Source organism: Mesoplodon bidens (assembly GCF_964165515.1).
Source record: "Mesoplodon bidens genome assembly, chromosome: 10".
NCBI lineage: Eukaryota > Metazoa > Chordata > Mammalia > Artiodactyla > Ziphiidae > Mesoplodon > Mesoplodon bidens.
In genome coordinates, this window is record NC_138172.1 from 21,648,260 (window position 1) to 21,673,176 (window position 24,917).

Below are 24,917 nucleotides of genomic sequence, written 5' to 3' on the forward strand. Positions count from 1 at the left end.
CCCGTCGTGGGGGTTCCTGGGAAGAGGCGGAGAACAATATGGCGGATGGCGAGCAGCCGTAAGTACCCGGGCTCTGCAGGCGCCCCGGGCAGGGCTGGGTTGTGAGAGAGCGCGGCGGTGGGCGGTCGTCGCCTCCACCCGGAGTCCCCCCACCCTCCGCCCCGTCCCCTCGCCCCTCATCCCCTCGCGGCGCCCAGTGTGTAGCGTGATGCTGACCCTTCTTTTATTCTCTCTTTCTTTTAGGGAGAAGAAAAGAAGGAGAATAGAGGAGCTGCTGGCTGAGAAGTTAGTGCTGCCGGGAGGCCGGGGCCCTCTCCGGGGACCCCCGCCTCCCCCCACCCCAGGCCAGGGGACCAGCCGCAGCGGGCCCGGGGGGCTGGGAGGGGGGCACCCGGAGCGCAGGCTGCGCCGCCTCATCCCCCGACCCCCGCCCGCAGCCCCAGGGGCCCGGCGGGCCCTCCTGGTCTCTGTCTCTGGCGGGCGCCGGGCCCGAGTAGCGCGCACAGATCCCGCGCTGGCCCGCCGGGGTGCTTGACTTAAAGGTCTTGCGGAAGGACCCTTGCGCCCCCCTCTTCCTCCATCCCAAATTGTCAGAGCCGTGACCTTGTGAGAAGGGAATCTTACTAAAACACATGAAACGGACACTAGGCCGTTTTGGGCCTTTCGTAAACACTGAGACAATAGTATTAATTGCAAACTTTTTATGAGAACTTTATGTCAGGTATTGTACTAAGCACTTCAATCATTTGTGCAAAATCATTGGCTCTTAAAGGAGAGTGTTGACTCCAGAAAGCTTATTTTCTCCGTTAATTACACACCTTATTTCATATCAGATGCTTAGTTTTGTGCAGGTGAGACAGGTTTAAACGAAGTGTTTTCCACCCTGGGCAACACCACATATTTTTCCTTCCTCCTTACGTGGAGGGGAAGAAAGTACTCTTGCAGTGGGCGTGGTGAGTTAGTATTAATTTCTGGGCCAATTCCCAGTAGCAGGGCCTTAGAGTCTTTAGGTATCTTCCTCAGAAAGTTGAATTTCAATTGCAAGAGGACTTGGAACAAGTTTAGTTTCACATTTCTTTCCACCTTTCATTTCCTCTCCACTTTAAAATGACAGCCACAATTTGAATATTTACTGTATATCAAGTATTGTACTAAGGCGTCTATGTGGATTATCTCTTTATCCTCATTCTGACCTTAAGAAGTAGGTACAAACAAGCTACAGATGAGGTTTATGACTGTTAAGTAATCTACTCAAGGTCAGAATGCTATTAATTGTGGAACCAAACCCAGCTGTGACATCAAAACCTATGGTCTTTATTGCTAGGCAATACTTGGTCCCTTTTGTAAAAATTGGACATACTAATATGTTTGAAGGTAGAAATTGTGGGATTATAGGAAATTTGAAAATTAAAAATAATCACAACGAAACATGATCTTGCAATGAGTAGAAAATACATGTATTTTGTTAGAGGAGTCCCTCGTTACTCGATTGTATATTCTAAAAGATTTCTAGGTGGTAATGCCTATCTGTCGCATAATTATAACCTAAAACATTCTTTGTGTTTAGTGGCAACAGAAACCACTTCATAGTCCTGAGAGATTCTTTTTTGAAAATTAGGACCTCTCAAGAGAAAAATGTGTTAAAGTTCCTCTCATGAAAAATAATCTTCAAGTCTCACCTTTCAGACTTGGAAAGGACACATGAATTGTGTTAGATGTCAAGCATTAGGATTCTGGAAGTGGAGGGTTTTTTTGGATTTTGTTTTTCCTTGTAGCTTGTATTTCCTGTTCCAAGTGTGTTCATAGAACAGATTGGGCAGTTTGCAGTGATCTTTAGTAAATTCCACATGTTTAGAAAGCCCATTTCTCACCGATTGACCAGTATCCCAAGTTTTTCTTTTTTTTGGTTGGGGGTACGCGGGCCTCTCACTGTTGTGGCCTCTCCCGTTGCGGAGCACAGGCTCCGGACGCGCAGGCTCACGGGCCCAGCCGCTCCGCGGCATGTGGGATCCTCCCCGACCGGGCCACAAACCCGTGTCCCCTGCATCGGCAGGCGGACTCTCAACCACTGCGCCACCAGGGAAGCCCCAGTATCCCAAGTTTGATCTTAGGTTGTTTTAGGAACCCAGAAACATGTCGACTGACTGATTTCCTCAAACATGTGCAGTTCTTACCTTTAAATAAACTGTATAATACCAAGAAAAGACATTAAAAGCATAAGCATAACCACATGGAATATTACCCTTTTTATTTGAGCAGGTCTGGTGTGGTTACCTTTTCATTTGGGGAAACCATAATAGTTGTAGGTGTGGCTTTTTCATACTGATCTTTGCAGCTGAATTTACTGTGTTCTGTGCAGAATGGCTGTTGATGGTGGGTGTGGGGACACTGGAGACTGGGAAGGTCGCTGGAACCATGTAAAGAAGTTCCTCGAGCGATCTGGACCCTTCACACACCCTGATTTCGAACCGAGCACTGAAGTGAGAAACGTTTATTTTTAAATAACTCCTCTAATAGTTTTATGTTTCAAAAACAATGAAATGCTTCCTTTTTAATTTCCTCTTATAATAAAAATACTAATAAAATTGTGTAAGTTATCTTGAAATACTAAATGGAATATTTGCAACTGATTTTATTTGAATGACTAATATTTGAGTTGTTTTCACATTTCTCATGTAATATGTTGAAATTTTTCAAGAGTAAAATGACTTCATAACCTCATTTAAAATTCTAAGTTATACTTCACTTAAAATTCCTGTTTAAAATTACTTTTGAGACACACCTTTTTAGCCCTGCTATGAGAAATTTAATTTTCACAGGAATATAGATGTGCTTGTTTAAATTTTGAAGTTTATTTGAAATGAGCATCTTTGCTTAGAATTGAATATAATTAATTGCATGTTAAAAAGTATAAAAAATATGTGACTTCTGTATAATAGAGGAATAGAATTTGTAACTGGTAGTGTCTGACTTAAAGCAAATGTTAGTTAGAAACAACCTGTTTTTTATTACAAGGTAGGAAATATTCCTTTACAGTAAATTTTACAGTGAATTTTTATGTCCTTTTGTATTGATGAAGAGACGTTTTGAAATAGAAGTATTGTGCTGCTCCTAAAATTAAGGTTCAGACTCTTGGGTTTGACTCAGTGTCTTATCTGAATAACTCTTCTTTCCTTGAATCTTGGACAGAATTGACAGTATTCTCCATTTCTTTGGATAATCCAACATATTTTCCTGTGCTTCTGAATATTTTTTTTGGCCTAATAATTTAAGATACTTCTGTTAAGAGGTTGTTTCTGCTGATAGGCAATATTCTAAGAGCTTTGTCTCTTTTTTCTTCCTGTCATCTCATGTTTTGTAAGTTTAACCCACTGTATTCAAAAGCAGCTATTATTCTTGCCTTTTTTTTTAAAGACCTCTAAACACCTTGTGCAGTGCTTGATCTTCAGTTCTTACAATTTTTACACTTTTCTATTTTTAAGAAGTCAGTTAAATAATTGGGTTTGATGCTTTCCATCCCTTTCGAAGTTAAAAAAAAAAGACAACTCTTAACTAGGCATAGTTTTTCTTGTTAGAAATACCGTTTTCATTTCATACAATAAAAGTCAATTTAAAAACATTAAAGTTGGAACTCTCTGAAATCATTAGGGTTATAGAATTTCTGGTTCTACCTTCATAAGTTTAATATAATTTGCTAACTACAGAGGCTGTTCTTTATCGTCAGTTGCATTTTTCACGGAAACCTCAGAGGCTGTTCTTTATCGTCAGTTGCATTTTTCATGGAAACCTCAGAGGCTGTTTTATGGTTTGTTGCTTTATTGATGCTACTTAAGGTTTTTATCAACTAGATTTTAATATGCCTTTTCGTTCTTTACAGTCTCTCCAGTTTTTGTTAGATACGTGTAAAGTTCTAGTCATTGGAGCTGGCGGCTTAGGATGTGAGCTCCTGAAAAATCTGGTAATATAACTATATAATATGAAGTTTTTTCTTTATGATAATTAAACCCTTTTCCTTTTCTGTCATTTCTTTGTTATGATTGTTAACCGTTTCTCCTGAGCCTTTGTTAGATAAGTTTAGCAGGTCAAATTCCAGATAGTAATTAAAACGATGATGTAACTTAACTTTTTAAGCCCGAAAGTCCTCGGCTATAAAGTTGTTAATAGAAATTCTTACTTCTCTTTTCTTCTCTCCTTTTTATCCAACAAATCTTTGTGCTTCCTCTTGCAGAGAGCTCATTAATTCAGTGAAGTAAATAACAAAACTGGTAACTCATATTTAACATGTAATTTCAAAGAGTTTATTATTTCTTTTGTCCCTCAAAATGACCCACTTAGGTGCATGGGACACTGTCTCATTTTATGTAGAGGGGAGACACAGGTTCAGGGATGTTAAATGACAAGTTTTTTCTGGATTATGGTGATGTATCTGGAATCCAATCCAGGCCATCAGTTCTTAGTCAGGTGTTTCACTGAACCATTAGGTCATTTCATGATCTAATCATATAGTAATTTTTTTTAAGACCATATGGTAGTATATCCATAAAATTTGGGGGAGCTAAACCTTTTTTTTGGTCAGTCTGTTTTAAATGACTATTATCTTAAGAGGGGGTACTATTTAGTGAAGCTGTTTCTGTATACTGGTTGGAAATACATACTTTGTGACTTAATTAGTTTCACTGACTTTTTAAAATTAATTAATTTATTATTTATTTTAGGCAGCATTGGGTCTCCATTACTGTGTGCGGGCTTTCTCTAGTTGCGGTGAGCGGGGGCTACTCTTCGTTGCGGTGCGCGGGCTTCTCATTGCGGTGGCTTCTCTTGTTGCGGAGCACAGGCTCTAGGCATGCGGGATTCAGTAGTTGTGGTGCGTGGGCTCAGTAGTTGTGGCTTGCGGGCTCTAGAATGCAGGCTCAGTAGTTGTGGCACACGGGCTTAGTTTCTCTGCGGCATGTGGGATCTTCCTGGATCAGAGCTTGAACCCCTGTCCCCTGCATTGGCAGGCGGATTCTTAGCCACTGTGCCACCAGGGAAGTTCCATTTCGTTGACTTCTGATAACTACAGTAGTAGCTCTTTACAAGACTTTATCAGTATATTTAGCAAAAATGGATAAGGGAAGAATTGATGTGCAGCTGTTGTATGCCAGCCTTATGATTAGTATGTGGGAAAGTGGAAATGCTAGAGTAGGCTTCTTGGAAAATGAAGCAGGTAACAGCCCGATGAAGGACCTAAAAAGTCAGCCTTGGGACCAAAGTTTAAATATAAACAGCCACATTAATTTTGCTAGGAAACACTAACATCGCTCCTAGTGAGACTGCAAAAATTAATGCGCTTCATGGTAGTCAGCTATGCTGGGTTCTGTGGGCATTGTAAGCCATCATGATCTGTGTCCTTAATTTGAAATATCACTGGGAAGACAAGTCTCTCACAAAATAAACAGCAGCATGTATGATATACTCTGTGATAGGGTGCCAAAATGACAGTACCTTATCAGACATAAATACCCTTGCAGCATCAGAACCAAAGGATTTATGGAGCATGGGCAGTGGTTTTGTATGCACAAATTGTGTGCACAAATCCCCTAAATAGTTAACTTTTTCCAAAGCTGTTATTTGAAAATGTGATAGATACCAATTTTAAATGTAAAGTAATTGGAAATTAGATCTGAGGAGTAGTCATCCAGCAACTTTAGGAGTGGCCTTGTTATTTATTGCATTGTAATAACCTCTTACTCAAAAAAGGAAGAAAACTAAGTGTTTTCAGTTTTACCACTTGTTACTTTGCTTGTTTCACACATAAGTACAAAAGAGATATACATACATGTTTTTTCAATTGATTGTAAGCCCCCAAAGGCTCATTCTAAAAAAAAAAAAAGGTATGACATTAATATTATTGATTGAGCAAATATTTATTCAGCCTCTTTCTCTGTATAACAGGTACTATTTTAGATGCTAAAGTTACAGCATCAAACGAGACAGGTGTTTGTATTTGTGGGGCTTATGTTTTAATGGAAGGGAAAAGACAAGTAAACTATGTAGTATGTCGGATGGTAATAAATGCTATGGAGAAAGGAAGGATGGAAGGTATCAATATATAGCCTGGTGGGAAGGGAAAGGGTTCACAAAAAGGTGCTATTTGAGCAAAAAGGTGAGCAAGAACATTCTAGGCAGAGGGAATATCAGGTGCAAAAGCTGTGAAGTGGGAGCATAACTGTTTATGTTCCAGGAGGACAAGGAGGTCATTACAGCTAAAGCAGAAGTGAGGAAGGAGGGGCATTTTCTAGGAGGATATCAGAGATAATGGGAGGGGCTTGGAGTGAGTATCCCAAAAGGCTTGAGGTGCTACTGTAAGAAGTTTGCCTTTTACTCTGAATCAGGAAGTCATTGGAGAGATTTAAACAGATGAGTTGACTCGGTCTGGCTTTAACTTGAATCACTGTGGCGGATGTGTTGAGAACAGAGAAGGAAGCTGAGAGGCTGGTTAGAAGGTGCAGTCATCTAGGCAAGAGGTGAGAGTGACTTGGAACAGGATGGTAGTACTGCAGGTGGTGAGACGTGGTCGGGTTATGGATATATTTTGAAGATGGAGTCAGCAGGATTTGCTGATGGATTGGTGTGGGACATAAGAGAAGGAGAGGAGTCAAGGATGACATGATAGGGTTTTTGCCCTGAGCAGCTGGAAAGATGGCGTTGGCATTCACTGAAGTGAGGGGGGCTGGGCAAAAAACAGATTTGCAGGTTCTGGTGAGCAAGAATGATTGGCTTTGGTTCTGGAAACTGTAAAGTTTGAGATACCTGTTAGATGATGCTTTATTTTATGAGAATGTCTGAAATCACCAGAACTAATAAGCGCAAGGGCGCTCCAAATTCTGGCCAGTAAATTTGGAGTAAAACTCATGAATGTGGTGAATGGGAAACCAATTTTTTAAAAGTGTTCATATTCTCATGAGTGGGGTGACCAGGTGAAGAACGTGTTTTGGGGAGGGGAATTGATCCACACCCTGCCAGACACTTGAGATGGGTCATGTCAGAGAGACTGAGAGCTGGTCATTGGAGGTGGCAACGTGGAGGTCACTGATGAGCTGACGAGTGTGGTTTTCGGTGGAGTGATGGGAGTGAAGGCTTATTTACAGCAAGTGCAAGAGAGGACTTTGAGGAAGAAAGTATGGACAACTCTTTTGAGAGTTTCTTGCTATAAAGAGGGGCAGAAAAATGGGGAAATTATTGCCAAGTGATTCAATTTGATTACATAAGTAAACTGACCAAGACCAGAAAAGCATAATTGATTATTGAGATTTTTTTTTTTTAATCTTTAGCTCCTGCTGGTAAATTTGAACACTGGTTGTACTGTTAAAATATGTGGCATTATCACTGAAACACAAGAGTTTGTTGCTTTTCTCTAGCTGTTTGCTTGCTCTTGACTCTACTTTTAAGATATTTCTTTTACATGTGCAGTGTATATACATATGTGTGTGTGTTTATAATATAATCTTATAGTTATTTCTGAATGGCGGCATGCTTATGTAAACTAAGATAAAGCTTGTAGGAATATTTCAACAATATTCTGAAAAAGAATAGCAAATAAAGTTACGTAGTAAGACTAGTAAAATTAAAATATCTAGCAGCAGCAGCAGCAGGAAAGCAACAAACTTTACAGACGTGTTTATGAAACAACTATAGAAATTTTGAGTTATTCTCTTTTGGATATGGACTATTTAAAACTGAGTAGTTACACTTTTTTGACCTTTACAAGAACCCTGAATTTTATATATCTTGTAAGACTCTTTAACCATTGAAAATTATTGTGCAGAATTTATTATTGAGAATTTGTAGATTTAAGACCATTGAAAAGAAATTTTAAAATTTCAGATGTGAGGAAACTTCTGCTTAATTGGATTTTTTTTTATTCCCACAGGCCTTGTCTGGTTTTAGACAGATTCATGTTATAGACATGGACACTATAGATGTTTCCAATCTAAATAGGCAATTTTTATTTAGGTAAGTTTTAATATCTTATTTTAAAATTGTGATAATCATTTGAACTTGAGTACACTGCAGTTTAATAATTTTAAAAACCACTGAGAGGATAACACAAATTTTATTAAGAAAATAACTACACTCCCATCTTAGGTAAAATTTTGCAGCAAAATTTTGGGCATTCTGGTGAAAGCAGTTTTGTAAGCAAATATATGTTTTTGTTGTTTTTAAGGAAATCTACAAAAGGTGTATGTGATTTTGGGGTGATTGTGCCCTGAAGACAATGAGTGCAGCTCTTTTCCTTCTGTTGATTTCATAAGAGAACCATAACTATATATTAGGCCCTCGTGAGATATATTGGTGGGGACTTATGAGCCAAGATTTGAGTGGTGACTCTGGGGCAATGAAGTTGTGACAGAGTTTGAACTTTTTATAGAAGGTGAAAGAAAATGGTGAGTTAAGGAGAGAAAACCCAGGAGCAAGTGAAATGGAACAAAGAGGGATAATTACCTTAGGCATACATGACATACAGAAGGCAATCTAAGAGCAGCTTGTTTGAAGTGACTTTAAAAACTGGAAATAGGCCTTATATGCAGATATGAGGAAAAGTTCATTAATAAATTTTAGTATGTAGCATTTAGGGGCTTGAATGGCTTAGATAAATGTATCTATTTGTTAATCAAAGAATTATAGATACGGAGAGATAGGGACTTTTTTCTCTCTCTCTAGTGCTTATAGAGTACTGACAGAAAGCACTCAAATAGTCCTAGGTATGCAGGCTGAGGTTAGGTTAGCAGAAAAGATAAAATTAAATGTGTGGAAAATCTTAAAGAGATTGAAGGATGGGTTAAACTAAGTCAAGTTAATAAAATATTGTAATTGTGTGAACCCTACATTTAACTTTTAAGGTTTTCGTTTGTGTATTTTTTTAAACCTCGAAATTTCTCTTCTCTTGATAGAAAAAGTTTGTGGGCCCTTTCCAGTCTGACAAATTTTTAGTGTATGACTGCTCTAAAAAAGACACTACTGATTGGGAGATTGGGATTGACATATATACACTAATATGTATAGAATGGATAACTAATAAGAACCTGCTGTATAAAAAAATAAATAAAATAAAAGTCAAAAAAAAAAGGAAAAAAAAAGACACGACCGAATTGATTGGTTATTGATAGTAGGCCATGCCCTTTAATTTCGGGCTGAAATAATGATTGACGATCATAATGACAGTTAACATTTGTGGAGTGCTTAGGATATATTAAGTACTTTCTAAGCTCTTTATCTATATTACCTCTTTTAATCTCAGAGCAAACCCCAGGGTAGGTACTTGTTTTCCAGGTTAGGTAATTAGGCCACAGTGTCCTGCAAGGATGATGTATATAAAAGGCCATTTTGCTCAAAGTGCAGTTTTTAGGTGGAGCAATCTAATCCCCTAATTCTGGAATGATAAAGTAGCAGCTCCCACAGAAACCATCTAGGAGTTCTTTTATTTGGGATCTATTATGAAAGCACATACAATGCACAACCTAAAAGATTCTTGAAACTCTATTTTATCATCTTTACATACCTAAACAACTCTGTCCAGAGTAGTTGAATGCAGTACTGAAATCAAGTTGCTTGACTTATGCTAGAGCCTCTTCTATTGCAAGTTAGGACAAAGTCAGAATAAAACTCTTATCAGAAGTTTTGAGTCAAAAAAGCATACTGCTTTATTAGGGGGGAGAAAATTGACCTGTTAAAGCATTTTTTTAATTCCAATTTTAAATAAAATATGATTTCTATTAGGCACATTGATTTTTTTAATATTCATTTATTTTTAAAGTGTTTACTCTGTGCTTAGTAGGAAGGAGTACAAAGAGGTAAGAATACGGTAACTTTCTTCCAGTTGTTCATAGTCTAGTATGATAGACCTATGTATGTAACCAAAAATATGTTGTGAAAAAATAGTAATGAAGAACTTGTTATGTATACATGAGGGAGTGATTTGTTTCTGTGAGGAGAATGAGGAAATATTAGGAAAGAAAATACCATTTGTACTGAGGTTAGAAGAGAGAATTCCTGTCCTTTCCTGTCTGTAGCTATGGTTATTATCTAGGAGTGACCTTTTGGGGTCTTTTAATTTTTACCTCCTCGAAAATATTGGTAACATTTGCAATTTTACATAATGCCTTTGGAATTATTCCTTCAAAAACATGGTTATGGCTTCTTATGGGACACAAAAGTTACTACTTAATCAGCACACATGGGAAGAAGGGGATAAATGAACGCTCTTGCATCCCTAGGACCCCTCGAATTTATTTCAGCCAAGACCTGCATAGTAACACCTTGAAGTTCTGAGGTTTAGGGCAAATACTTGGAAATCTCTGGATCTGGGATAATTTTTTACATTGGGAAACACAACAGTGAGAAGTGGCTAAGAAACATGCTGTTATTATGCTTTACCTTAAAAAAAAAAAGCACTGTTTATATTTTTACTTAAATACTTAATTAGCCGTGTCAATACTTGTAAATACTTAATTTGGAATATCAACAAGGGTTGACATTTAGTGTTGAATGACTAATTTTTCATCAGAAATACTTAGGTTAAAAATATTCCTCTAAATAGCCTCCAAATAAACTCACTGTGGATATTTTTATGTGTGAAAGTAGATTATGTAGATAATCTAGATTTATATTGTAAATGATAATTTAATATAATTTTTCCTGTAGGCCTAAAGATGTTGGAAGACCTAAGGCTGAAGTTGCTGCAGAATTTCTAAATGACAGAGTTCCTAATTGCAATGTAGTTCCGTATCCTTTTGACAAATAAGTTACTTAATACTTAACTTTTTGAAGCTTTTTATTATTATCATTATACAAGAGATGTTTAACATAGAGAATACAGATAAGCAAAAGGAAAATAAGCAGCAGCAGGAAGCTTATTACTGTGATACCTGCTGGTAACACTTAGTTTAATGTCCTATCAATCTTTTCTTTTTAAGGTTATATAAATTTTATAAATGTAGCCAGTGCCATCATTTTGCCTTATTGCCCTTAATTTCAGTTTCAGCTGCATATCTCCTCTACTAGACTCTGAGTTCGTAGGCTGGATCCCATTAATCTTTTTTTAAAATAAATTTATTTATTTGATTTTATTATTTACTTTTGGCCACATTGGGTCTTTGTTGCTGTGCACGGGCTTTCTCTAGTTGCAGCGAGCAGGGGCCACTCCTTGCCGTGGTGTGCAGGCTTCTCATTGCGGTGGCCTCTCCCATTGCAGAGCACGGGCTCTAGGCTCGTGAGCTTCAGTAGTTGTGGCTCATGGGCTCTAGAGCACAGGCTCGGTGGTTGTGGCACATGGGCCCAGCTGCTCCGCAACATGTGGGATCTTCCCGGACCAGGGCTCGAAGCTGTGTCCCCTGAATCCGCAGGTGGATTCTTAACCGCTGCACCAGCAGGGAAGCCCCCCATTAATCTTTGTGTCGCCTTACCATAGCAGGCAAAGTAAAGAGTCAGTATATTATTAGTTAAGTGGAAGGTGTGTCAGAGTAAATATATTTTTATAAGAAATATGTTTTAAAAAAGGACTGTTCACACTTTGTTGATTCCCATACCTTTAGATCCAGGGAACTTTTAGTATTTTACAGAAATTTAGGAAATGGGATTTGTTATGTTGGAAATACCACAGGATACAAAAATCAGCATACAAAAATCAATTGTATTTCTCTGTACTAGCAGTGAACACATGGAAAGTGAAATTTAAAATACAGTGCCATTTACAACCACTCAAAAAAAGGAGAAATACTTAAGTGTAAACTTAACAAAATAAGTATGGGTCTTGTATGCTGAATACTGCAAAATGCTAATGAAAGAAATCAAAGGAGATCTAAATAATGGAAAGATACTCTGTGTTCAGGAATTGGATGCTTCAGCATACTAAAGATGTCACTTCTCCCCAAATTTGTATACAAGTTTAACATAATTTCTATCAAAATTCCTGCAATTTTTTTTGTTTCTCCAGATGGGATTATTCTAAAATTCATAGAGAAGGGCTAAGGAACACCTAAGATAATACTGAGAAAGAATAAAGTCAGAGGAATCACTAGCCAATTTCAAGAGTTATTCTATAACTACAATAATCAAGACTATGTAGTATTGCCAGAGAGCTTGGCACAGATCAGCAGAACAGAATAGAGAAACCAGAAATACCCATGTGCTAATATGGCTGATTTATACTCGACAAAGGTGCAAAAACAATTCACTGGAGGAAGGATAATCTCTTCACTAAATTCTGGTGGCAAAAAAATGAATCTCAAACATCAAAATTACAAAAATAAACTCAAAATGGATCATAGGTTTAAGTATAAAATGTAAAACTGCAGAACTTTGGAAGATAATGTAGGAGAAAAATCTTGGGACGTAGGGCTTGATGAAGAGTCCTTAGACCACATTAAATCATGATCCATAAAAGAAAAAAAATGGTAAATTGAACGTCATCAAAATTAAGAACTTTTACTCTGTGAAGGATCTTGTTAAGAGGATGAACAGATAAGCTACACACTGGGAAATACTTAGGAAGTAGTTATCTGACAAAGGACTCATCAAGAATATATAAAGAACTTTCATAACTCAAAAGTAAAAAATAAACAGTGCAAATAGAAAATGGACAAAAAATATGAAGAGATATTTTGCTAAAAAAGATAGCAAAAAGCCCATGAAAGATGTTCAGAATCACTAGCTATAAGAAATCCAAATTATGATCACAATGAGATATTACTACACACCTATTAGGGTAGCTGAAATGAAAAATAATAATAAATGCTGGCCAAGATACAGAAAAACTCGATTACTTGTACATTGCTGGTGGGAAATATAAAATGGTATAGCTGTCTGGAAAATAGTTTGGCTATTTCTTAAAAATTTGAATATGTACTTTATATATGACTCAACACTTTCATTCCTGGGCATTTACCCTAGAGAAATGAGTACTATGTCTACATAAAAACTTGTTCTCAGATGTTCATAGCAGCTATATTTGCAGTAGCCAAAAACTGGTAACAACCCAAACGTGTCTATAGGTGAATTGTTAAACTGTGGTACAGTTAATACCGTATATACAATATACAATTATTGTACTCAGTACAATAATACTGAGCAGTAAAAAAGAACTAACTAATGAAATACAACTTGGTTGGATATCAAGAGCATTATGCTGAATGAAAAATGCCAATCTTAAAACGTCATATATTGTATGATTGCATTTTTATAGCCTTCCTCAAATGACAAAATTATGGAGATGGAGAACAAATTAGTGATTGCCAGGGTGGAAGGGATAGGTGTGACTATAAAGGGGTAGCAGGAGGGAGATATTTTTGGTGATGGTATAGTTGTTTATCTTCATTGTGGTGGTTACACATATCTACATGTGTTTAAGTGACAGAACTTTACACACACATTGTACCTGTGTCACATTTGTGGTTTTGATATTGTACTATAGTTATATACGATGTACCTGTTGGGGGAAACCAGGTGAAAGAAATATGGGACACCTGTGTACTATCTTTGCAAAAATAAAAAGTTTAAAACTGCAAATTCAGGTCCTTATAGGGAGAAAGCGGGGGAAAAAGTGTGCACACTCTTTGTCTACCCCATTATTAAGATCTGGGAAACTTTGGGTATTTTGTAGAAATCCAGGAGGTAGGATTTCTTGGTTTGGCTCCTGTGTCTCCTATTTTTGTTCTTCCAGTGTTTGCTCTGGTTCCCTTTTGACCTTTTCTAGCTATTCTAGCTGCAGCTTATGCCTTTTGTTTGCCTAGCATTCAAAAGGAATAGAGGTCTGAGTGGGTGAGGGCTAGAATTGAATGTATTTTTTATAACTTTATTTGTAGGCGAGAATAAAAAAATCTAGGGCAAACATATGTATTGTCCCTCTTTTCTCCATTTTGCTTTCTAAAATATGTAATGCATGATTTGTTTCAGGGGAGTGTAATTTATATGTTACTAAACAAATTTGCTTCATTTGAAAAATTAAAAAAAAATTTTTCTGGCATATATATACTGTTCAAATGTTAACTACTATGATTCACACCCACAGCCAATTTTGAATGGGGTTCCCTTGGCACCCTCCAGGCTGGGGAAGCCTGCAAATGTGGTGTGGGTTGGGTAAAAAGAGAGTCTTGGAAAACTGAGTTAAATGAGAGAAGAAGAAAATTCATCTCTCCCCCTCTCCAAAGGAAAAAAAAAAAAAATAACAAATCATTAGCACCTGAAAAAGCTATTGGAAACATGTTTTCTAAAAATTAGCTTTGCAGTAACATTTTTTTTAATTGACTATATCTGACATACAACACTGTATAAACTTAAGGTGTACAATGTGTTAATTTGTGCAGTAAATTAACTTCTGAGATCCCCTTTCTAAATGGGAACTATAATGTGCCTGTTCCCTTCACTAAACAAATGTTTATTGCCTCTCTGCTTGGTGCTGGTGGTTGAAGGTACACATTCTGTTTTCCCAGGGCTTATGGTTTTATATAAGAACTGAAGCAGAGTAGAGAGTATAACAGAGACACAGTTATAATGATATGGAGGTTTGGAGATGAGAGAAACTATGTGGTTACGAGAGAGTAGTGTTTAGAAAAAAGGCTTTTCATCGGGTGGGATTGTGTTCATTTTGTCAGATTCCTGAATTCCCCTGCTTTGAACATTGATGACTTATGTCTTGTTTTAAATATACATTTATAATTTGATCCTTATGGAATTGTTGAATTCATTTTACAAGTTAAAAATTTAGCAGCTTAAGTTCCTTTACTTATGTTCAGACATTTCAACAAGATTCAGGATTTTAACGACACTTTCTATCGACGTAAGTTTTCCACTTGAAATTAAATTCTCACTAAATTCTTATTATTTTTTAGTTGCTATCTGTTTAAAGATTGCTAGCTATTTGAAGGCTATTTCTTTATTTGCTTTCATTTCTTGATGGCTTTTCAGGAATGTTGCTGACTGAAAAGAGAATGGCACCGTTTTAATTCTTAGTTGGCACCATTAGGTGCATTTTTATATGCTCTCTTGAGTAAGGATTACTCAAGGACTAGAAGCTGTGTGTGTTTGTTTTATAATGAAAAATGGTTTTTTGTTTGTTTTTGAGAAATGGTGAATTATTTTGTGCAGCAGCATTTTAAAAAACGTAACTTGCATTTTTTTCTCGTAGAATTTCATATAATTGTATGTGGACTGGATTCTGTCATAGCCAGAAGATGGATAAATGGCATGCTGGTAAAGACTTAGTGTTTTTACAGTTCTCTGAAGTTCTTCCTGCTGCTCTTAACGTACTAAAAATGAGACTTTTGTGTCACACTTTTGAAAAATCAGAGTTTATTCAATTTTCAGTAATAGGTGTAGTTCACTGTTTATTGCCAGTCATTAATTTTCAGGTGAGGATGTAAATTGCTACTAATGTAATCCCTTGGTTTGTTATATTATTACTCAATAATGTGATTGACTTACAGAATTACTAGATAGCATTTCCCTTTTTTTGAATTCTTATCCCCCTCTCCTTATAAGCCCTTCAAATAATTTTCCTAGATATCTCTTCTAAATTATGAAGATGGTGTATTAGATCCAAGCTCCATTGTCCCTTTGATAGATGGGGGGACAGAAGGTTTTAAAGGAAATGCCCGGGTGATTCTCCCTGGAATGACTGCTTGTGTTGAATGCACACTGGAACTGTACCCACCACAGGTAATCACAGAAGCACCCACATCTGTTTTATAGTATCTTGGGGTAGAATAAGGGTTGAATTATTAAGACTAGTCAATATTTAGGATTTTAAAAAAATTTATTTATTTTTAGCTGCATTGGGTCTTTGTTGCTGCGTGCGGGCTTTCTCTAGTTGCCCCGAGTGGGGGCTACTCTTCGTTGCGGTGCATGGGCTTCTCAGTGCGGTGGCTTCTCTTGTTGAGGAGCACGGGCTCCAGGTGCGTGGGCTTCAGTAGTTGTGACACACAGGCTCAGTAGTTGTAGCTCCCGGGCTCTAGAGCGCAGGCTCAGTAGTTGTGGCACACGGGCTTAGTTGCTCTGCGGTGCATGGGATCTTCCCGGACCAGGGCTTGAACCTGTGTCCTCTGCATTGGCAGGTGGATTCTTAACCACTGTGCCACCAGGGAAGCCCTAAGATTTTTAATTAGGGGTCCACGATGCCACCAGGGAAGCCCTAGGATTTTTAATTAGGGGTAACCGTATTTTAAAAATCATGCTAAGAAGAAAGATGGTAAAATATGAAATTTTGCTCTGTTTGAGGAAAGATAGAATATAGACTGAATATCATCATTTTGATACTGTTCTCATAATTCATTTGTATTATTTTTTTATTTGGAGAGTAGAGATCAAGAGATCAATTACAAAGGTATATGTTGGGATAGAGCTGTAATCTATTTTCTTTGGTCTTTGCCTGTATTGTTTCAGGGAGATAAAGATATCAGGGATAAGAATGATATTTCTAAAGATGGTGCTCTTTAATTTACATACCCACTTCAAAGGGCATTTAGAATTTTGATTTATAAATATAAATAACTTTATTAGTATCTACTTGGAATTGATTAAACTTTGAATTTGTTTTGATTTTGGCTAATTTTATATCTTCAGATATGAATATTAGGTAAACATAATAGAGTACTCATATTTGAGAATTTATTCAGCCCTTTCCTTCCCATGTTCTAACAAAGCTTAAATTTATATACTTTGTAAATATAAGGCAAACCTATTTTTTTAGGCAGATCAACTTAAGTGAAGTGACTCAGATCCTCTGTGTTAGTTTCAGAAGCATTCTTAATGGTATAAAATGTTTTATTTCTGTAAGTGGAAGGCTAAGATGAAGTATAAGAAAGTGTTACAAACTAGATCAAAACTAGAAGTTACATTTTAAAGTAATTTCTTGTTTAAAATCCACTAAAAAAGGCAAACTTGGTTTTAGGTTAATTTTCCTATGTGCACCATTGCGTCGATGCCCAGGCTACCAGAACACTGTATTGAATATGTAAGGATATTGCAGTGGCCTAAGGAGCAGCCTTTTGGAGGTAATAAACCTAATTTCATAATCCAGAATTACATAAAATGTTTGTCTATATTATTTATTTGGATAATTACATTAAAAATAAGTTGATTTAAGTTGACATGTTTCTGTCTTCCCTTCCTTTTTTTCTCCTCTGACAGAAGGGGTTCCATTAGACGGCGATGATCCTGATCATATTCAGTGGATTTTCCAAAAATCCCTGGAGAGAGCATCACAATATAACATTAGGGGTATTACGTATAGACTCACTCAAGGTAAGTCAGTGAATTGTCATAAATTATGATCTTAGGATGATCCCTTTTTCAGGAGGTGGGATGCCTTGGGGGAAATAATTGATGTGATTTCAGATAGTACTATCCATTTGGGATTCAGTAAAGGTGCCCCAAATTTGGTAGGAGGGAACTGAGTTTACTAGAATCCATACTACTTCCTAACTAGAAGGAATTTAGTAAAATCATTGAATCTTATTTAGGGTTGGAAGAGGCCCTAAATCATCCATGTCGAACCATTTATTCACTTCATCTTTTGCTTAAGAGCAATTTATCCCTTCCTGGGGCAGTCTATTTCACATTTGGACAGTATTGTTAAGACAATTCTTCTGTACATTGAGAAGAAATCTCCATCTTTAGTGTGGTCTGAGTATTGTCCCAGAGTATGCCACATATACATTTAATTCTCTTTTAAGTAATAGCCCTTAACGTATTGAACCCTCCAAATCGTTATCACTCCCATCAACCTTCCTAGTTCCTTTAATCCTTTGACAAGTTTCATGACTCAAGTTCCCATCATGTTTTTTTCTAACCATATTTTAGTTATCCATACTTCTTTTAAACTATCCAGGTGAGAATGCAGTGCTCTAGTATGGGTCGTATGATAAACTTCTGATCATTGATGCAGTCTTCGAGGAGAGCAGACTTTTTTAGTTTTTGTTGTTGTTTACATTGATGCTCTACTTTTGATTCTTTCAGGTTACTGCATGCTAAAATCTGGAAGTTTTCTCCACATATACAATTGCTAAGCCACATCTCCCTGTTACAGATTTGGCAGTTATGGGGGGGGTGTTAGTTTTTTCTTTTATACTCAAGTATAGGTCCTTATAAGTTTATTCTTAAATTCAATGGGCTTTTCTCTCTTTATATATGTATATTCTTTTATGCTTGCCAACTTGTGTATTTTTAGCTTCATATCACTTGTTGTTTTGATAATCATATCCTTTATCTCTTTTCCAAATAATTAATTTAAAATTTTAACAAGACTAAACTAGCTGAGAACAGACATCTGAATCATACTTCTGGTCAGGCCCTTTTAGATTTATCTCCTCTGTTGATCACAGCTTCTTGAGTACCTCATGTTTCTTTGTCTTGTTCACAAGGATGTCATGAAAGGCCTTTCCAGATGCTCTGCGGAAGCCTATCCTCCACATTTCCTTGGGTTGCAAAGCTAGTCACAGTAACTAAATGACATAGTCTTGTGACTTGTCTCAGTGAACAGTTATAATGCTCAGTTTTAGTGATCAGTGTTTCCTAATGTAGATACTCTCAGTTCACCCTTCCTAGAATTTTGTCCAAGATCATCAAGTTCACCAGAAAGAGCTTTGTCTTTGTGAAAATCTGCCATTTCTCTCCTGTGATTATTTCCTTATGTTTACTAATGTTCTGGTTTGTCATTTGAAAATTCCATTCTTATACACTCCTTGTTGCTCTTATACACTCCTCGTTCCCCTCTTCTGACCTGCTTTGATCCCAAGCATGATCCCACCTTAGAGCTTTAATACTCCTGATCCTAACACCTGGAATGCTCTTCCTTGGATTCCCCTCAGGGTTGGCTGCTTATCCCTCAGGTATGAACTGCACCATTTCCTGATCATTCAACTGAAAATGACTTCTAAGCCATTCACTATTTTACCTTTTCATAATTGCTCAGAACTAATGGTAGCCTTGTTTTTCTATGCGAAGAATATTTCATACTTACACTCTAATTCATCCCTGTTCTGGGGGCCTTTGCCCTTGGTGTTTACTCTACAGAATTGCTCTTTCCCCAGGTCACTGCATGGCTGGGTCTTTCTCATGGTTTAGATTTCAGCCCACATTATCACCTCCCCAAGGAGGTCTTCCCTGACCATCCAGTCTAATGGACTCCTCCATCACTGTAAGAGCGGATAATTTTTTTTTTACTGCTCCTCTGTTCAACGCCTGGAACAGTGTCTGGCATATAGTGCACATTTATTTGCTAATTGTTTGAATTTAAAAATGTATTCTCTTTGTCCTGATCAGGAACTATATAAACTCATTTCAATATGTAGTTTGAATTATCCTTCCATACCTTTTAGCAAGGCTTGGTGTGCACTTCTCAGCCTGAGGATGGAGGGCCTTGACAAGGAGTGCAGAAGCCAAATTGGAGGTGAAGTCCAGATTTTTTGAAAAGGGCTGGGGGACAGGGGCGTATCTTTATCATTTTCACATTGCTTTTATTGGACAGTGTCTCTTCAACTCCTCCCTGTTTGTGACTACCTGTTGCTCCTTCCAGTACGTCCTGCTCTATGTGGTTCACTGGAGAGCTTCCAGTAATCATGAGGTTAGCTCCTTCCTATTTCTCCTTTCAGAATTAACTTTTTAAAACAGCTTTCCAAACTTAACTGCCTTCCTTTCGCGCCTTCTTAGATATTTCCCTTTTTTTGAAGTTTTTAAAACCTGCCTACACCTGAAGTCTTGGGAACACATCTTTCAGGGCTGTCTCACACTCTAAGATAATATGGCTACTTTTCTCTGAATTTTTGTTTTTCTAAAATGAACAGTACAAATATAGTTACAGAATGTTTATTTTGTACTTAAAAAATGGTTTAAGGTGGGGCTTTGTTCATTCCTAATTTGTGGATACTGATATGAAAAAAGTGGGGTAGAAATAGAGAACTACATTTAATATTTTGTGTAGTCTATATTGTAGAGTGAAACAAAATGATTAGGCACAGTTTTTGTTTGTTTTAAATTTTTGTGACTAGAACAGCTAAAACTATTAGATGAGGAAAAATTAGGTAACTGTTATTCTCCTACTTTATTTTACTCAAAGCTTACTGAGTATAGTATAGTATACTGTATCGGTTAAGATTATGCACTTTAGGGCAGAGCTGGGTTCATATACCACCCCTATCGCTTATGAGGTGTATAGCTGTGGATGTTGTTAATTTCTCTCAACCTCATTTTCCTTATCTTTAAAGTCAGAGTGATAAGACTAACATGATGTTATGAAAATTCTGTAATATTTTATTTAATCTTCATACTGTTCCTGGAACAAAATAAACACTCTAATTTTTAGCAGTTATTAATATATTACTGTCTCATCTTTATATGAAACAGTGTGAAGAATTTACTATTCTTTCCTACTGTAACTTGCTTAAGATTCTGAACATGATAGAAAATAATGTGAATGTGAAAGAAGGTTGTTTCATTGTTAAGCTTAAGTCTATTTTCTGACCTGAAATCCTGAAAAATCAAGTTACGGAAAATGATATTAAATCATCATATTGTCTAATTTAAGATACCTACTTTTTAAAAGAAATGACCATATTTTAATCAGTATATTTTTTCAGGGGTAGTAAAACGAATCATTCCTGCAGTAGCTTCCACAAATGCAGTCATTGCAGGTGAGGAAAAATGGCCACTACTTAATTTTGTTTTCTTTCCTTCAGGTTTTGATTCAATACCTAAATTGATATTTCTGCAGCTACTTGATCTCAGAAAACTGGTGTTCTGGGAATTTGATTATCTCCTTGGGTGGATGGTGGTATAATCAAGCTGCCCCCAAAACCACAAAACAAGCTATTGGACCCTGTATATATTTTTTCTTACATTATATCATAGATAAAGTACTCTGTAATAAGGGGACATTTTAGTGCCATTTCTTTTTAATCAGTATAACAGGCTGCACAGTAATCTGAAGAAGAGGGAGAAAAACATGAGGTGGTACTCTATCATTTGGAGTAAACAAAACAAATATAAAATGTTACTTTCTCAGTTTTTACAAATAAGAGTGTTTATATATGTATTTTTCTATCTACTTATTTTGTAATCAGTAACCTTGTAAATTTATCTGTACTGATTTATAACTGACTTTTTAAAAACTTCTAATTTTAAATGTCTAATTTTCATTGAGTTAAAGCACCTTTATTTTCTCTCCGCTTTAGCTGTGTGTGCCACTGAGGTTTTTAAAATAGCCACAAGGTAATGGGTTTCATTTTTAATATATTTGTAAATCTGTGTTTTGATCTGGCTCAATTACATAAGAATGAACATTTTTTCATTACAGTGCATATATTCCCCTTAATAATTACTTGGTATTCAATGATGTAGATGGACTGTACACGTACACATTTGAAGCAGAGAGAAAGGTTAGTAATAGTATACTAATGAAAACGTTTTTTTTTTTGTGGTACGCGGGCCTCTCACTGTTGTGGCCTTTCCCGTTGCGGAGCACAGGCTCCAGACGCGCAGGCTCAGCGGCCATGGCTCACGGGCCCAGCCGCTCCACGGCATGTGGGATCTTCCCAGACCGGGGCACAGACCCGTGTCCCCTGCATCGGCAGGCGGACTCTCAACCACTGCGCCACCAGGGAAGCGCATGAAAACTTTTTTGATCATGCATATTTTTATTTATTTATTATTTAAAAAAATTTATTTATCTTTGGCTGTGTTGGGTCTTCACTGCTGTGCGCGGGCCTTCTCTAGTTGCCGCAAGCGGGGGCTACTCTTAGTTGCGGTGTGTGGGCCTCTCATTGTGCTGGCTTCTCTTGTTGCAGAGCACGGGCTCTAGGCACTTGGGCTTCAGTAGTTGTGGTGCGTGGGCTCAGTAGTTGTGGCTCGCGGGCTCTAGAGCGCACGCTCAGTAGTTGTGGTGCACGGGCTTAGTTGCTCCGCTCCGCGGCATGTGGGACTTCCTGGACGAGGGCTCAAAACCATGTCCCCTGCATTGGCAGGCGGAGTCTTAACCACTGCGCCACCAGGGAAGTCCCTGATTTTTAAATATTAATTACTGGCTGGAAATGTGAATGAAATTGCCCATACCCTTTCTAAGTATTTTCTAACTTCCAGAACCCTACTTACTGATACATCTTTTGTAATACTGTATCCTGAAATAAATACTGTATAGCAAAATAATTTAGGAAAAATGGCCCTTTAGGAAAAGCAGGTTTTAAAACATAAAAATTTGTTCATAGGGAATATGCATGATTATTAAAACAACTTGATTTTCATTTCATCATTATAAAGAGACTGTTATTGGTACATGTGCCACTGTGATTTGTGTTTTATTTTATATCTAGGAAAACTGCCCAGCTTGTAGCCAGCTTCCTCAAAACATTCAGTTTTCTCCATCGGCTAAACTGCAGGAGGTTTTGGATTATCTAACCAATAGTGCTTCTCTGTAAGTGTTCAAGACTTTTGTTACATTGTAGAAGAATTTTTGTGACTTTAAAACTTTAAAAACTAGGATTGTTTTTTAAAAAGTGATCTTTGATTTTGTTTTTCTTATAATTTAGGCAGATGAAATCTCCAGCTATCACAGCCACATTAGAGGGAAAAAATAGAACACTTTACTTACAGGTGATCAGTGTTCAGTTTTTATTTTTTTCCACAAAATTATATTAAAAGTTTAATTTCACTTAATGTGCTTTACATTATTGTTTTCTAGTCAGTAACCTCTATTGAAGAACGAACAAGGCCAAATCTCTCCAAGACATTGAAAGGTATTTTAAATGAGTATATTTACTAATACTAATCAATTTCTTCCTTTTTTTCCCAGTAAAAGTAATAAATGCCTCTTCTAGATTTGCTCTTAATGCTTTTAAATGGTGCTGCCATCCTACTTATATCTTTAGCAACATTAATAGAGTTTATTGCTCTTTTAGTAGAATATTAAAAAATCTCTAGGAAATCAAATATAATACTACCTTGATTAAATAAAGAGAACTGGATTTTGATGTTTATCTAGCCCATGATTCTTTATAGTTTGTATATGTGTGTATTATCTATTTTGTTGAGTTTTTTTGCTTGGGTTAATTGTACATTTTTTCTTTTAGAATTGGGTCTCGTTGATGGGCAAGAACTGGCAGTTGCTGATGTCACTACACCACAGACTGTACTGTTCAAACTTCATTTTACTTCTTAAGGAAAAGAAATCTGCACATAATAGAAAACTCATGAAAATATTATACTTCTTGGATGCTAAGAAATTTACTAGATGTCATTTTTAGCATTAGTGTTGCTGGAATTTGACCTTTTTTTTTTATAATGAGCCACTGTTTTTTAACTTTATAACTTTCCCTTGAAGACAGAATTTTGGGGTTGGTGCTTGTCAGCATTTTCATTAGTAATATGGAAAATGGTGCCTGGAGAGAGAGATTATGAGCAAATGTATTGCTTCTTTTAGAGGAGGAGGCAAACGCCCTCTTGTATATGGATTTTGTTATGGTCAAAGAATGCATTCTTCAGTTTTCATTTGAGCACCCACATATACAAAATATGTCCCTTTTAAAAAATAAGAAAATTAAGTTTTAAATAACATTAAATACTACAACCTGACATCTAGAGCATATTGAACATAGCCCACTTCTTGCTTGATCTAATATTCACTTAATCGTGGCTGTCCAAATGAATATTATTGCAAAAGTTATCTTGTCCGTAATAATTTGTAAATGGTGTTATAGCTGAATACCTGTGCATGGAAATGGGAAGTATTTTCGTGTGTTTACTTGCAGTGCCATAGAGGCCAGTATGCCCAACATTAAAGCCAAGACATGGATGTTTAAAAGAATTTAATGTTTAAACAGTTATCACTGATGCTTTCACACTATTTATTAATAAAATCATATGTTGTCTATTTTTCTCACTGAAATTTTTTAAAGTATATTAAGGATAGTAAGTAGTTCTGTAGTAAGGTAGAAATAATTTTAAAATATGTAGCAGATTTACTAATACGAAAATTTTATGGTACTTGAATTAATATTTTAGCCACAATAAGTATCTACTGATTTAATTTTCTCTAACATAATAAGGTAATGAAATGGAATGACTATATTTTTATATTAACACCTCTTAAAATGCTTTTTTCCCCCTCCTAAAAGACTAAGGCTTAAAACAAAATTAAGCATAAATACTGAAAATGAGTTTTAGTATCTTAGTGTGGGAGCATGTCGTACACGTTCTCTGTTTTTGACTTGGATGGCAGTTTTCTATTTAAAAGCTTTATGATTACATGTCAGTGGGTTAAATTTTCATTTATTTTTACTTCTAGCTCTATATTGATAAATAATTTGTTTCATTATAAATCATACGGCATAAATGTATATGCTTTCCTTAAAAAGTTACAGATTACAGGTGCTATATACAGGTGCTACAATAATTCTCAAAGTAGCCTTGTGAGAAGGTGATAATATCTTCATCTCAGAGCTGAATAGTTTTAGAAAGTTTAGGTCATTTACCTCAAGCTGTACAATTAGAAGTCTTGGAGCAGGGAGGGATTCCAAGCCTAATCTGACCTCCTCTTCCGGCTACTTAGCTAAGCTGTTTGAAATTACCTGAGTTACTTAGTACTACTGTGTAGATTACAAAATTGTAAAAGTTTCAATATGCAAATTTTTGCAGAAGTTAGATAAAAACATCAGAGGATTATAACTTCTCAAGGGCAGAGTTTAAATATGGCTAAAAATAATAAAAATAATTCCTTTATGGCATGGTTCCTTGCAGTGGGGTAAAATACTTAAGTGTAGGGGAAACAGGTGAGGTAAATAACCACATTAGGAAGAGTGTACTTAGAATAGTGGGGTCTGTGACATTGGAGTGAAAATTATTAGTCAAAAGTGGCAACTGCTGCAGCTGAATGTTGCATGTTGGTGTACATATTT

General features: G+C 36.6%; 1 protein-coding gene across 3 annotated transcripts; it reads left to right on the top strand.

Annotated features, from left to right (window-relative positions):
* Positions 1-23,893, top strand: UBA3 (ubiquitin like modifier activating enzyme 3). 3 transcript variants are annotated; one of them, XM_081245565.1, is made up of 18 exons: positions 1-58; positions 244-285; positions 2,360-2,480; positions 3,878-3,958; positions 7,913-7,995; positions 10,684-10,764; positions 14,772-14,815; positions 15,164-15,228; positions 15,538-15,693; positions 16,925-17,027; positions 17,164-17,277; positions 20,610-20,663; positions 21,204-21,240; positions 21,326-21,407; positions 22,338-22,438; positions 22,554-22,617; positions 22,706-22,760; positions 23,094-23,893. In XM_081245565.1, the coding sequence occupies exons 1-18, from the start codon at positions 39-41 to the stop codon at positions 23,180-23,182; spliced, it is 1,392 nt and encodes a 463-aa protein (XP_081101691.1). In that variant the 5' UTR covers positions 1-38; the 3' UTR covers positions 23,183-23,893. The 3 variants fall into 3 exon arrangements, with proteins under 3 accessions (XP_081101691.1, XP_081101693.1, XP_081101692.1); XM_081245567.1 differs by lacking the exon at positions 15,538-15,693; XM_081245566.1 differs by lacking the exon at positions 244-285 and having other exon boundaries at positions 15-58.
* Positions 23,894-24,917: the final 1,024 nt, after the last annotated feature.

Coding starts and splice junctions, on each gene's coding strand:
- UBA3 (XM_081245565.1), top strand. CDS start 39: ATGGCGGATGGCGAGCAGCC. Junction 59..243: donor ATGGCGGATGGCGAGCAGCC/GTAAGTACCCGG, acceptor TCTTTCTTTTAG/GGAGAAGAAAAGAAGGAGAA. Junction 15,229..15,537: donor GATGGATAAATGGCATGCTG/GTAAAGACTTAG, acceptor TAATTTTCCTAG/ATATCTCTTCTAAATTATGA.